This window comes from Mchenga conophoros, linkage group LG7 (genome assembly GCF_057382185.1).
Source record: "Mchenga conophoros isolate Kocher_MC1m ecotype Shallow Benthic linkage group LG7, M_conophoros_male_GT1.1, whole genome shotgun sequence".
Taxonomy (NCBI): Eukaryota; Metazoa; Chordata; class Actinopteri; order Cichliformes; family Cichlidae; genus Mchenga; species Mchenga conophoros.
In genome coordinates, this window is record NC_140532.1 from 26533714 (window position 1) to 26547941 (window position 14228).

Consider the following 14228-nt stretch of genomic DNA (forward strand, 5'->3'; position numbering starts at 1 on the left):
GTCCCAGTGGCCCCCAGGATTACAGGCCCGTGGCATTGACCTCCCACATCATGAAGACCCTGGAAAGGCTCATCCTGGACCAGCTGCGACCCATAGTAAGACCACATCTGGATCCCCTTCAGTTCGCTTATCAGCCTCGTCTCGGAACTGAGGACGCCATCATCTACCTGCTCAATCGTGTCTACACCCATCTGGACCAGCCGGCGAGCACTGTGAGGGTCATGTTTTTTGACTTTTCCAGTGCTTTCAACACCATCAGGCCGACCCTCCTGGGTGATAAGTTAGCAGCGATGCAGGTGGATGCTTCTCTGGTGTCCTGGATTGTTGATTACCTGACAGGAAGACCACAATATGTACGTCTCCCACAGTGTGTGTCTGACAAGGTGATTAGCAACACAGGGGCACCACAGGGGACTGTCCTCTCCCCCTTCCTCTTCACCCTCTACACCACAGACTTCAGCCACTGCACAGAGACCTGCCATCTTCAGAAGTTTTCTGATGACTCTGCGGTGGTTGGATGCATCAGCAGGGATGATGAGACAGAGTACCGGGCTGTGGTCGACTCCTTTGTCACGTGGTGTGAGCAGAATCATCTGCAGCTCAACGTGGCAAAGACCAAGGAACTGATCGTGGACTTCAGGAAGACCAGGAAACACTTGACCCCTGTTTCAATCCAGGGGGTCAGTGTTGACATTGTGGAGGACTATAAATACCTTGGAGTACACATTGACAATAAACTGGACTGGGCTAAAAACACCACAGCGCTTTACAGGAAGGGCCAGAGTCGTCTCTATTTTTTGAGGCGACTGAGGTCCTTCAACATCTGCCAGAAAATGCTCAGGATTTTCTATGAGTCTGTGGTGGCCAGTGCGATCCTCTATGCTGTTGCATGCTGGGGGAGCAGGCTGAGGGTCGCAGATGCCAACAGACTTAATAAACTAATCCGTAAGGCCAGCAATGTTGTGGGGATGGAGCTGGACTCCCTCAAGGTGGTGTCGGAGAGGCGGATGCTGTCCAAGTAAAAGACAATGTTGGATAACACCTCCCACCCACTCCATGACATGTTGGTCAGTCACAGGAGCTCGTTCAGTGAGAGACTGAGATTACCGAAAAGCACCACTGAACGACACAGGAAATCATTCCTGCCTGTGGCCATCTCCCTGTACAACGCATCCACTTAACACACTGTTTGCTGCTACAACTACACATGTTTCTTTTCCAACTATTTATTTATGAGTGACTTATGTATGTGTGTATGTATATATATGTATATATTGTACTATTCTTAGTTAGCGTATTGTCTGTCTTGTCTTAATGTTGGTTTAAAATGGAGCACTGTAACAAAAAATAATTTCCCCCAGGGATCAATAAAGTATTCTGATTCTGATTCTGATTCTGATTCTGAAGTGACAACTTAGACCCCAACTGGTTAAATTAGTAACAAGTTTAAAAATGGAATGCCAATAATAACTTTCTCCTGATAATTGCTGATTCTGGCAGAGAATAAAGGACAGCATACAGGGCGGGCCATTTATATGGATACACCATAATAAAATGGGAATGGTTGGTGATATGAAAGTCCTGTTTGTGGCACATTAGTATATGTGAGGGGGCAAACTCCTCAAGATGGGTGGTGACCATGGTGGCCATCTTGGATACAACTTTTGTTTTTTCAATAGGAAGAGGGCCATGTGACACATCAAACTTATTGGTAATGTCACAAGAAAAACAATGGTGTGCTTGGTTTCAACGTAACTTTATTCTTTCACGAGTTATTTACAAGTTTCTCTTTGTTCACAGCCATTGACATGTCGAAGAGGTTAACACGTGAGGAGCGGATCGAAATTGTGTTGATATCTGGTGAACGCAGTAACCGGGTCATTGCAGCAGATTTCAATGCAAGACACCCTACGAGACCACCCATCTCCCACGCTACAGTTAGCAAACTGCTTGCTAAGTTTCGTGAAACTGGTTCAGACAGCAAACTGTCACTAATGAAGAAACATCAGTGGCTGTCCTAGCTTCATTCAGCAAGAGCCCACAGTGTAGCGCTCGCCGCATGTCACTGGAGAGGGGCATTAGTCGAACATCCTTTCAGCGTTTTTCCAGCAAGATGGTGCACCACCACATTATGGGTGCCAGGTCCGAGCATTCCTAGATGAACAGTTTCCTGGAAAGTGGATTGGTCGTCGTGGGCCAGTTGAATGGCCCCCAAGGTCTCCCGAACTGACCCCCTTAGACTTTTATCTTTGGGGTCATCTGAAGGCAATTGTCTATGGTGTGAAGATACGAGATGTGCAGCACCTGAAACTACGGACACTGGATGCCTGTGCTGGCATTTCTCCTGTGGTGTTGCTATCAGTGTGTGAAGAGTGGGAGAAGAGGGTTGCATTGACAATCCAACACAATGGGCAGCACATTGAACACATTTTATAAGTGGTCAGAAACTTGTAAATAACTCATGAAAGAATAAAGTTACGTTGAAACCAAGAACACCATTGTTTTTCTTGTGACATTACCAATATGTTTGATGTGTCACATGGCCCTCTTCCTATTGAAAAAACAAAAGTTGTATCCAAGATGGCCGACTTCTAAATGGCCACCATGGTCACCACCCATCTTGAGGAGTTTGCCCCCTCACATATACTAATGTGCCACAAACAGGACTTTAATATCACCAACCATTCCCAGGTGTCACTGTGGCAAAGCATGTGCAAATCAGTTGATGAGTTTGTAAACTTGTAGTTTCCTGTGGTTTGGTTTGTTTTCACAAAGAGAAAATCCAAGCGAACCAAAATGCATCCGTACGAACAACGTGAGAATGTTCAGTCTGCTCATTGGCCAGATGTGTCTGGGACGAGATCAACAAAAGTAAAGACAGGAAGAAGGTGCTGTGTTCTAGTCTACTGAAGAACAAGGAGAGTTTACGTTCATTTCACAATTAGTTGCTAGCCCATACAGACCTTTGCAAATCTATTGCACTTGTGAAGGTGGGCTACGTGAATGTGATCCTAAATGCCGACTCAGACAGGATTGCAGGAATCAGGGTTACTTCATTTATAAACACAAGTGAATGCTGTACACAAGGGAAATATGCATGGTGCGTGAAACTTGAACAAGGGTCTCTGAAACAGGGGGAGAGAGAGGTTAGGAGTGGGACTGTGGTAAGGAGATGGGACAGATGTAGCAGATGGTTTTTTATGGCTTAGTTTGCTGTAGAATGGAGAAGGAGGTAACAAACCCACGATTAATCACAAGAAGCAAAAGATGGCCTAATACTAATGTGGGTTAGCAGACGAACTGGCAAAGAAAAGTTGCGTGCGCTGCTCTTAAATACTGCTGGCTGAATATCCCAGATCACAAACAGGTGAGAATGACAGGTGTGTTGATGGTTCAGGTATGTGGATGACACCTGGGTGAAAATCAGATCTCAGGACATACCACAATTCACGGATCACATTAACTCGGTGGACCAACAAATCAAATTCACCAGGAAGGATATGAAAAGTGGCAGGTTAGCCTTCTTAGACTGTGAGATTTCCATCAGTAATGAGGGACATTTATAAGTTGATGTGTACCGTAAACCAACACATAAGAATCAGTATTTAAGGTTTGACTCTCATCATCCACTGGAGCACAAACTGGTTGTCATTAGGACGCTCCAACACAGAGCGAACACCATCACCACAGATACCTCAGCAGTGAAGCAGAAGAACATCATATCAAAAAGGCCCTGAGTAAATATGGTTGTCCCAGCTGGGCATTTGTCAAAGCTGGGAAGGCACCTAAAGAAAGCTCCAGGTGATCCAGGAGAGAAGAACGACAACTGCTGTCTAAGCAAATGAGCAACTGAATTAAATGGAACCATTTAATTCTTGCCTCTGCCTTCACTCAATTCAGAATACGATTTAATTCAATTCAATTTTACTACCGTCTGTCCTTTCACATTTCTTTCCTTAACACCATACCTACCCCAAACCTCCTGGTCACTGGAACCCTGTAAGTCAAAAAAACTAGAGGCAGTCATTGTTAACCTGGGCGCTGACCGAGCTGGTATGAAAATAACATGCTTCGGTTTCAGTCCGGCGCTAGGGGTACCCTGCTGTATGAAGCTGCATGAATTCATAAGATTTAGAACTTAAGTTTTAATAAAGTTGATTTTCACTTGTGTTATCATCCATCCTTCCTTCTTTCTTCTTCCTCTTTGCACTTCAGGATAATGTGGTGCTGATGCCTATCCCAGCTGCCAAAGAGTCATTGTATACTCTGGACAGGTTGCCAGTCTGTCTCAGGGCCAACACGGACAAGCAGACAATCATTCACACTCACATTCACACCAACAGCCAGTTTAGAATCACCAATTAACACGACCTCACTTAAATCTTTGGACTGCGGCAGAGCCCAGAGGAAACCCAGCAGGGCAACTTCAGAATGGAAGATGTAATATGAAATGTTTAAATCATTTTTACCAACTCAGCCAAAAGCTCCGGTTATTGGCATCTCTGTTCTGATAAATTTATTTTGTCGTTTAACCTGGTCCTCACTCCGAGATTCTATTTGAAGTCTCACATTTCATCTTATGTAGTGCTCAGATAAAATAATTACAGTGGGTGTTTTTAACATTCATGTAGACGCTGAAAATGATAGCCTCAACACTGTATTTAATCTATTATTATACTCATTTGGCTTCTCTCAAAATGTAAATGAGCCCACTGACCAATTTAATCATACTCTGGATCTTGCTCTGATATATGACATAACAACTGAAAATGTCACGGACCACCAGTCCCCGCCGGTCAACCTGCCACGTCTGTTTTGTTTTGGGTTTGCTGTCCCTCATTTCCCTCTCTGTCTTTGTGTTTGTGTGTGTGACGGTGTTTTCCTGAGCTGAAGCCAGCTACACCTGCCAGTAATCATACTCACCTGCTGCTGATGAGCCTCGTCACTCTCTCACTACTTAACTGAGTGGCTGAGCTTCAGTCAACGCTGGCTTGTTGAGGGACACGGTCAGTAAACACCAGCTTGCACAGGTGAATCTGTCTTTGTCCATCATCGGTGAGGTCAGGAGACCTGAAGGGAGAGTGTGGAGGGAGCTGAGCACATTTGTAAATATTGTTGAAAGATTTGTACATATTATGACACCTCGTGAGTGATTCACCGCACGGGAGTCAGGAAATTGCCATGGAGGAAACCATGTTCTTTGGACTATTTGCACAGTTTTGATTGTTTGTTCTCACTCACTCTCTCAAATCAGGAAGTCCTGCGTTTGATCCTGGTTTTCTGTAAACCTGACAGAAAACTTAACGAGATTCCCTGAAAATCTTCTTTTCACTAATTTCTTAATTCATACTATAAATTGAAATGTTATTACACAGCAGTGGAGAATAAATTTCATTACAGTAGATGTCTTTCTGAAAGTGCTGTAACCAAGTTTAAGGAAGTAATTCCAGTTTTGTTCAATGCCATGGGCCAACACCATGCAGAGAAGCTACCTAAACTCTATTCCAACAGAGTTCGATTATCTCATTAACAGCATTATACCCTCACTGCATACCACCTTCTATACTCTAAAAAGAAAGTGTCAAATCAGAAGTGTTTGACTCCCTGGTATAATAAACATGCATCTTAAAACAAACAAAAGAAAATCTTTCCTTCGATTAGCCCAGGAAAAACCTTCTTGCTGTATTAAAAACAAAACAAAGAAATTAGCAAAACTTGTGTAAATCTAGGACCTCTCATTATTTATCAGTGATTGATGAACATAAGAACAACCCCAGGTTTATTTTCGGTACCGTGGCCAGTCTAACAAAGAGTGAGAGCTCTGTTGAGCCAAACCTTCCTTTAACTAGTTATGACTTCAAGAATTTATTTACAAATAAAATTTTAACCATGATAGAAAAATTTCTGAAAACCTTTCCACAGACATGTCACTATGTGCAGCTACAGCTATAAATGAGACAACGATTAGTTCAACTGTGGAACTGTCTTAAAAACAAAAAGGCACAGATGACCTCTAATTTCCTGCCTCTAAATTCAGAGATCTTAAATAATTTGGTCCATATTAGTGTCTCTGTTGAATCAAGAATTGGGAAAAAAAGAGGCAAAAGAACATAATTTGAAATCCATCACAATATAGTAACATTTGACTCCAGCAGATTGTTTTGTTTACGGACTGCTGGCTTACTCGTGGTTCCTGGGCTATTTAAAAGCAGAATTTGTGTGTGTGTGTGTGTGTGTGTGTGTGTGTGTGTGTGTGTGTAACACACTGAAACTGCTCTCTCTCTCGTTCTGTAAGCCCCTGGAAGCTCCACCAGGAGGCGTGGCATCATCAGCTGCTGCTGAGGGTTAGCTGCTAAACCTTTTCTCTTTTTCTTCATTACCTCCAGTGGATTTAAGGACCTGTGTGCTTCACCATCCTCTGACAGATCACAGCACTCCAGTAGCGGTATTTTATTCACTGTCTACCTTCTTTTTTGAGCTGTGCTTGGATTCTTGTCTTATCCTCTACAGTACATGTGACTGATGAATCCTCTGGCTGAATTAAACACTTTCTGGATTTGGACTTACTTTTGCCTGTGATACTTCCTGCCTACTCACCTTCCCTGAGACCCTGGTATTCCTCCCACTTCCTTCCCTGTTTGCAGAGAATTTTACGTGTAACATTACAGCTCACACACTTCCAACAGAGCAGCCACATCAACAGTGAATACAGTCTTTTGCATTTACTGTTAAGTCAATACTACTTAAATGCAATTCAGTGACACAAGCTTGTTGTAGTCAGTTAATAAATAAAATATTTCAGTTTTAACTTTAAAGGGTGTGCGTTTTTTTTCAATAGTACTTTATCATTTTTCTTCAAACTGGAGCACACAATGGAAGACCGTACGAACTTTTTTACTCCATGGCCAGAGGGTGTAGTTGAAGTGAAAAATATAACTTTCCCCTCATTTCAACATGATTAAATGACTAAAAGTGCTTCAAGGCCAAATAGTAAAGTACAAAACTAAGACATGCTTAGATGAGAAATATAAATTAGTAACACAGAACATATGTAGTTCATATTGCCAAATTCGTCACCCCTCATGACTTTTTAGTGAAGAGACCTAAAGAAACACAAAAGGCACACGAAACTCGGGGAGGCAGTGACAACAGGTTTAATCATGTTTAACAGTCCAAGCTTTTTTTACCTTTTCAAATCCGCTGCACGAACCACTGAAGCAATCCAGGTCAAAACCCGCCTGTCCAAAGCATGTGCATGCAGTTGTAACAATTTAAAGCACTATCTCTTTAAATGTTTGCCAATTTTACCCAATAAATCAGAGTAACACATGCAAACTTAGCCCATACCGTTCAAACCCTCCTCCCCATCTTTTCCACTCTTGGTCCCCATTTTCTCTCTCACTGGCACAGCCCTCCCACTTGTCCTCCTCTCTCTCTCCTCCTTCTCAGAGGACCAGCTCTGTGTCTCTATCTCTGTGCACTTGTCTCTTCAGTCAAGAAGAAACTAAGTGAAGGAAAGAATAGAAGAAAGAGGTTGTTGGAAAACTAAACAAACCAAAACTTTGATTCTGCAACATGCCACAGAAAGGTAAGCTTGCTCACTCTCTCTCTCTCTTAGTCAAGGATGGAGTTGAAAAGTTATCGCGCTATAACGGATAAGGTTGAAGGGTGAGAACCAAGTGCTGATGTAAAAGCATTTTAGCTCGTTAGGTTTGTTTCTTTGCTATTGTTGTTGTTGGAAGAAAGAGAAAATTATCAGAAGCGTTACGCTAACTGGTACAATGCGTGAAATGGCAACATTTATCTTCTAATTGTACTCGGTCCCCCTTTTAATTAAAAATAATTAAATTACCAAAAAACAGAAGAACGAGAAAAAGAGAAGAAAGACGGAACATGTAACGGTGACCAACTTTTCCAAACAAGCCCTTCCCCTCTTTTACTGTAAAAAAACGTCATTATAGACAGAGAGAAGTGTTGTTTTAAGTGTGCGATTTAATTGATTTAAATTTTTACGATTTTTATTCATTGATTGGTTTTAGGTTTAAACTCCAAAGACATTGATGTGTGTGTGATCGCGGGCCAATGGCCTCTGCACAGGGCCGGATTGCTGTGCTTTGTTCAGGGTTATGTTCTTTCAGACTAAAACAGCCGGGTCAGGAAGAAAAGAGAAAACAAACAAAAAAAACTCCTTTTCATAGTTGTGCGGTGCGGTGAGCGACAGGTGATCCCGGCCGCTGTGGACTGAGCCGCTGCTGCCTTCACGCAGGACAAGGTTTCCCCGAACTTTACCGCAGAAAGTAACGAGAGTGTTTTTTTAAAAAAGCAGGAGCCTTAAACTCTAATTTAACTAATAAACTTAATCCCGCCTTTTCCTTCATTGCGATTGGAATTAAACAATCCAGCAACAAAGTTGTCGGATATTATGGGTATGCTGGATATTCTGTTTAAACCCATAACAAATGGGTTACATATAGGAATATATTTACCATACAATTTCTACCACCCAGAGATTGTTGCGCATCCTCTATTGAACAGTTATTAAATATCAGACTTATAAGGACAAATGAACAGTGGTGAACACCGCTTTCTAACACTTTTACGCACTCCCCGCGTTTCTACCGAGCCTGGGCGTTGTTTGACACTAGACTGGCGATGTTTCATTATATTATAACAATCATATCATCATCGCGATCATAGTGATAATGGTAATAATTGCCATCTTGCTAAAACGATTGTATTTAAACAGTACTGAAGGGTCAAAATAAAACACACGAACTTCATCACCATTTGTAGCCACTTGTTGTCTGTAAAGACGGCATCTAAAATATGCAGGAGGTATCCTTCCTTTAGCATTTTTAAACAAACAAACGAAAAACAAACAAATAAAATCCCCCAAACCCTAAAACGACAGAATGTGGACACTAACCATTAAAGTTACTCTCGTCAGTTTATTTAAACCTATCCACGATCACACTGTGGGAGAAGACCTTTGCTTTTTATTTGAATGTTTTTTTTCTTTTTAGGCCTTGACTCAAAATCCCTGTTTGGAAAACGGAGCACATTTAAAAATACGTCACCTCAGAAATTATTTCAAAGTCTACCGTTTGCTGTCATTGTACTCTCATGCTGTTTTGACTGAGATGATTTTGAAATCCACAGGCAGTTTACGATAAATATTTTCTTAATTGATGATCTAATTAAGTCAGTCGTTAATGAACATCTTAATCAAATTGAAGCCAATTAAACGCATGATTAATCAGGCCGGAATAAATTCATCCAGCGTGCGAATTCAGAACATATTATTTTTGTGTGTGTGTCTAAAGAATGAGAGCGAAGTGGGGCTGCTGCCATATGTTGTACTGGGGACAGGAGGATTAAGACACGTGTCTGCTCTGTGCACCTGAGTCACATCTGATACTTTGTTCATTTGACGGAAGCGAGAAAATGCCTCCGTCTTTATGATGAAAAACTAGAATAGAAGGCGTTCTTTTTACATTTCATGTTCCACGTTAATATTTTCAATTAGAAGCTAACCGAATACCGTCAGTTAGTTATATATATGTGTAACACACAGGCTACTCATCTACCCAATTCAATTCAATTCAATTCAATTTATATAGCTCCAAATCACAACAACAGTTGCCTCAAAGACCCTACAATAATACAAAACTAACCAAATAACAACCAAACTACCAGCACTAAATACCAAATTATATTCAGATGTACAAAGTACAAAGTATAGATCCACAGTATGACAGTGTATGTGTTCCCTGGTGACCTAAAAGACCTTGATCGTGAACACACTGCTTAATTACGAGCTACCAAAAAGTCCAGCCTCTTGATACTTTGCTAAATGAAGTGGGAACAGATTCCAGTAAAAAGTTATTTCTGTGGTCTCTTGTAACTGATGTGGCCTAAAGCTTTAAGTCGTACCGGTCAAGAGCTATATGGAAACGCTGTATATATAATAAAATACACACACACACACACACACACACACACACACACACACACACACACACACACACACACACACACACACACACACACTCCTGATTTCAAATTTTCAAATTGAAATGCTTCTCTGTCTCTCTCTCCCCGTCTGTCTCTCATATCCACGCAGTGAATGCAGCTGAATGAAACTTTTATATTGTCATCACTGCGTCCAACAGAACTCTTTTATGTCAGTTGTACTGGTCAAATTGGGCTCCCCGCTGCGTTTTTGTGTCGCGAGTTTTTTAACGAGCCGCAGCTAACGAGGCGACGACACTAAAACCCCGCGGACACACAAAGCCCGGCGGGTATTTACCGAGCTGAGCCGCCGCTCCGCTCCTCCGGCTCTTTGTCTTCTTTCACTGGGAGAAAAGCCCGAGTTATAGCGGGAACAAGGTGCCACAGTCGGCATGTGTATGCGTTTGTTCTTGTGTGGAGCTGCTTAATGTTCATTATGCAGGTTGTTAATGACAAGCGCTTAAGAGAAAGCTGCTTTGAAGCCTTTCTTGGTTAGGTTTTTCTCAACTTAACCTAATAGGGCTGTGATTTTGAGAACAGGGGTGTCATGTGTTTCTCTACACGTGAATCACAAAAAACTGCTCCTATTGCTCTGCCTAATCATGCTTTCATAATGGTGACTTATTTATTGAATGATTGATGAGGGGCTCTCTACTAAAGATGAAAACAATTCATATCTATATATATTTCAGCAGGACGAAATTACTCGAAATTATGTTGAAACGGCACAAAATAAAGGATTTTTGTGCAAAACTTTGTATCTTGTGACAGAATACTATGATCTCATTTAGTTGTAACACAAGTCTGAATTGACATTTTTCTATAATTTATTTTTAGATTATTATTTATATATTTTGACTATTATTTTATTATGATCCACATGTAATTCCAATAATGAAGAATAAAATATGAAACAAAGCTGAAAAAATAGTTTGTCACTTAGACAGCTCAGTGGTTAGGCTATTTGGCTAGCTAGGCTATTTTCTGTATTTAATTAAATAGTCACATTTTCCCCCAAAAGAAATATTTTCGTCCTGTAAATTTATAGTATTGCTGGAGATATTTTCTTAAAAACAAAAAAAGAAACTTGAGAAAAAGATATTATTGGGTGTTTTTGCTTGATCCTTGTCTGTGGTACAACTACTTCTCACTCCTACTTTCTACATGACTAGACCTATTTCTTTGGAGCCATATAGTTTTTCTTACTAGTTTTAAAACATGTATGCAAGAAAATATAATAAATGGTCAGTCAGGTAATTAAAAAAAGAAGTATAGAGAAGGATTCTTTGTACATTTTAAATCATGTCATTCCATAAATCTTGAGTTTGAGCGCTCATATGTGCATTACTACCAACCATAGCTAGTCCACCATCCAGACAAGGTCTTTTTTTCAGTTTTATCTAATCTTCACCCCTATAAAGATCTTAAAAACAACATAGTCAGTAATCTTCTATATTGTTGCATAAAGTTAATGATGCAAATCTGATCTTTAGAGATTCAGGTTATTCTTTCTTGCAATTCACTATCCAGGTAGAGGCATGTGTAGTACGCTGTTTCTCACATCTTCTCTGTTTGTGCAGATTACAGAAGTCAAACAAGCTGGGAGAGTGGTGTGGCCTCCATGATGCAAAACAGTAAGTTTCTTCTCAAAAGTATATGTTGTTCTTATTCATTTTTAATGTTACTTTATCAAAAAAAAAAAAAAAAATCAGGTCTGGTGTTATCAAGGGTTATAGCGCTATACATACATGTAGAAATCTCTAACCTCTACAATCATTTAAAATGTTTAAGTCACTGACTGTAATTCTGTCACACTGGAAATGCTTATGTTGTAATAATAACTTATGTTGTAATAATAACTTATGTTGTAATAATAACTTATGTTGTAAAACAGTTTGATCACATTAAATGACAATTCTGGTTTATTGCTTTGTGGTTTTTCTATAGCATCAGTGTACCTGGCAACAGTATGAAAAAAAGTTGATCGTTGATGTGGAACAGCTTTATGAGTCCTTATAGTGACTTTCAGCTTATTGTTTTTCTTGTAATCAGCTTTTTCTGGCAGAAAACTTTAAAAACGACTATATCTGTCCATCGTGAAAGAGCAGACAGAAACAGAGTCAGATCTGAATGAATGTTAGCCTCACATTCACTAAGTGGTCAGAAATCTGACTCCAAATAATTCATAATGTCATCGGCACGCGTGCCGGACATGTAAATAGCAAAGCTGCCTCATGAAATGCACATTCCCACACACACCAAATATAAAGGAAAACATTTTCAAAATAAAATAGCTTAATATTTGAAAGTCTGTATACGTGATGTAGTGAAGAGATTATCTACCAGACCTGCTGCGCAAATGTGGTTTCAGCTACTCTTAGTTCATCATCTAATTAAGTTTTTTCTTCTATTTTATTTTTTAAGCTTACTTTTCTTTAACTTTATTTTCCAAGTGATCAAAAAAGAAATATTTAATGACAGGTTTGGAAGGTCATGAATGGACGACGGTAAGATTAAAAACAGTCAGATAAAAGCAAATGACAGAAATTAAAAACATTTAAAAACAGAATATTATTCCTAAATGTCTGAATGGTTGCTTTTATTATTAGATCCTTAAAATGACTAATATTTATTTGCTTAGATCATTAATGCCTTAAGATTTATTGATGACTGATTAGCATACAGTAGTCAACATAATTCAGTGAGTGTGCAGTATGACCTATGAACACACGTCTGAACCCGACAACTCATTAAAAATAAAAAATCCAAACGGAAGACGACTTTGATTTATTAGGTCTAAGAGTTACTTCTAAACAGAATTCTTTAAACTTGAAACTAAATAGGAAACAAGTGAAAGACAAAAAAGTCACAATTGAGAACAAAGATTATCACTATACAGTGGTAATTGCAAAGATTGCTGTATAAAACTGCATATAAAAATGAATTGTTCACTTATTAATTGTGGGATCAGTCGTGTGTTTCTGAAGTCTCAGACAAATTCTGGATTTTAAAATTGAACATGATGATGATATTTGGGCAAGAGTGTGAATCTGAGCTTCTAGCTCAGGAAAGCTAACTACGTACATTCGTTATTCACTGTGTTATTAATTCGAATGCTAATTTCAGTTACAGGGCAACATATCCTTTCGGTGAAACTTAACCTTTCATCGTTTGTTTCACTAAGAAAAACAAAGCATTAAAAGACTTTTACGTGCAGCACACTTAACAACAGCCATAGCACTTATGAACTCTGATAATGAATATTTGTTTAATAGTGTATAAGTAATAAAGGAATGAAAAAAAAAAACAGCCATAAGATGTGGGATTCAGGTAATAAGCTGCAGAATCATGCTGTTGCTGTAACTAGATTCATGTTATGTGCACGGGAAGAGGCCAGTTATAAGTCAGTTTCTTTATGAAGATGACAACTGACAGTTTTGCTCCTCTACAGAATTATGTTGGATGTGTTATTAGAACAACTTAAAATAAGTTTAAATAAGTTGCTGTTACCACAGTTACAGGTGTTACCAAATCATCAAGGAATGAAATGTTCAATATTTGAACTTATGTCAACTGAATAGAATTTTTACTGTAACATTTGCCCTTTTGTGGCTCATTGGCTTGTCATTCCTCCAGCCTTTCACTCGAGATGCTGGACTGAGACATGGCTGAGACAGCCTCATTCTTTACATCAGCTTTGCGTAGTCTGACCTGCATCCCCTCCCTTCACACCTTACATTGTCTTGATGTCATATGAATGTTGTCTTCTGGTTTGTCTATAAATGTTAACAGTTTGCATTTGTTTGGCACTTTTCATATATCACCTCTAACTGTATAGGCGGTCCATAGATATATTGCTGCACTATAAAAAAATCTCTGTTTCTCCCACTTGTTCTCTGTGGTAAAAGGTGCAAATGTGCACACTTCAGGAGACAGTTTGCGTTTGGCCCAATATAAAACTAAGAGCAAGTACAAGTGAGAAGAGGCCAAACCTTGAAAGCAGCTCAGTATGTTCCCCTGGATACCTTTAAGTGTTTTTTATCTATCATGCACACACTTCAGTACCCTGCCACTCATCTGGAACTGTAACACTGACCTTCCTATTGGCAGACCTGCTCTACCGCTGTTGCTGTGTGGTTTGGAGGTTTTAGATAATCGATTTTCCAAAACACTGGTCATGAGAAGCTAAAACCTAGCTAGCTTTGTCACAGTTACCA

General features: G+C 39.8%; 1 protein-coding gene across 1 annotated transcript in view; it reads left to right on the forward strand.

Annotated features, from left to right (window-relative positions):
* Positions 1-7325: 7325 nt before the first annotated feature.
* Positions 7326-14228, forward strand: part of LOC146570239 (paired box protein Pax-6-like) — a 30020-nt gene continuing 23117 nt past the window's right edge. Inside the window, exons 1-2 of the mRNA XM_085283153.1 lie at positions 7326-7588; positions 11592-11645. Of these exons, the coding sequence (XP_085139279.1) occupies positions 7576-7588; positions 11592-11645 (67 nt within the window). The 5' untranslated portion in view covers positions 7326-7575. The remainder of the gene's footprint in view (positions 7589-11591; positions 11646-14228) is intronic.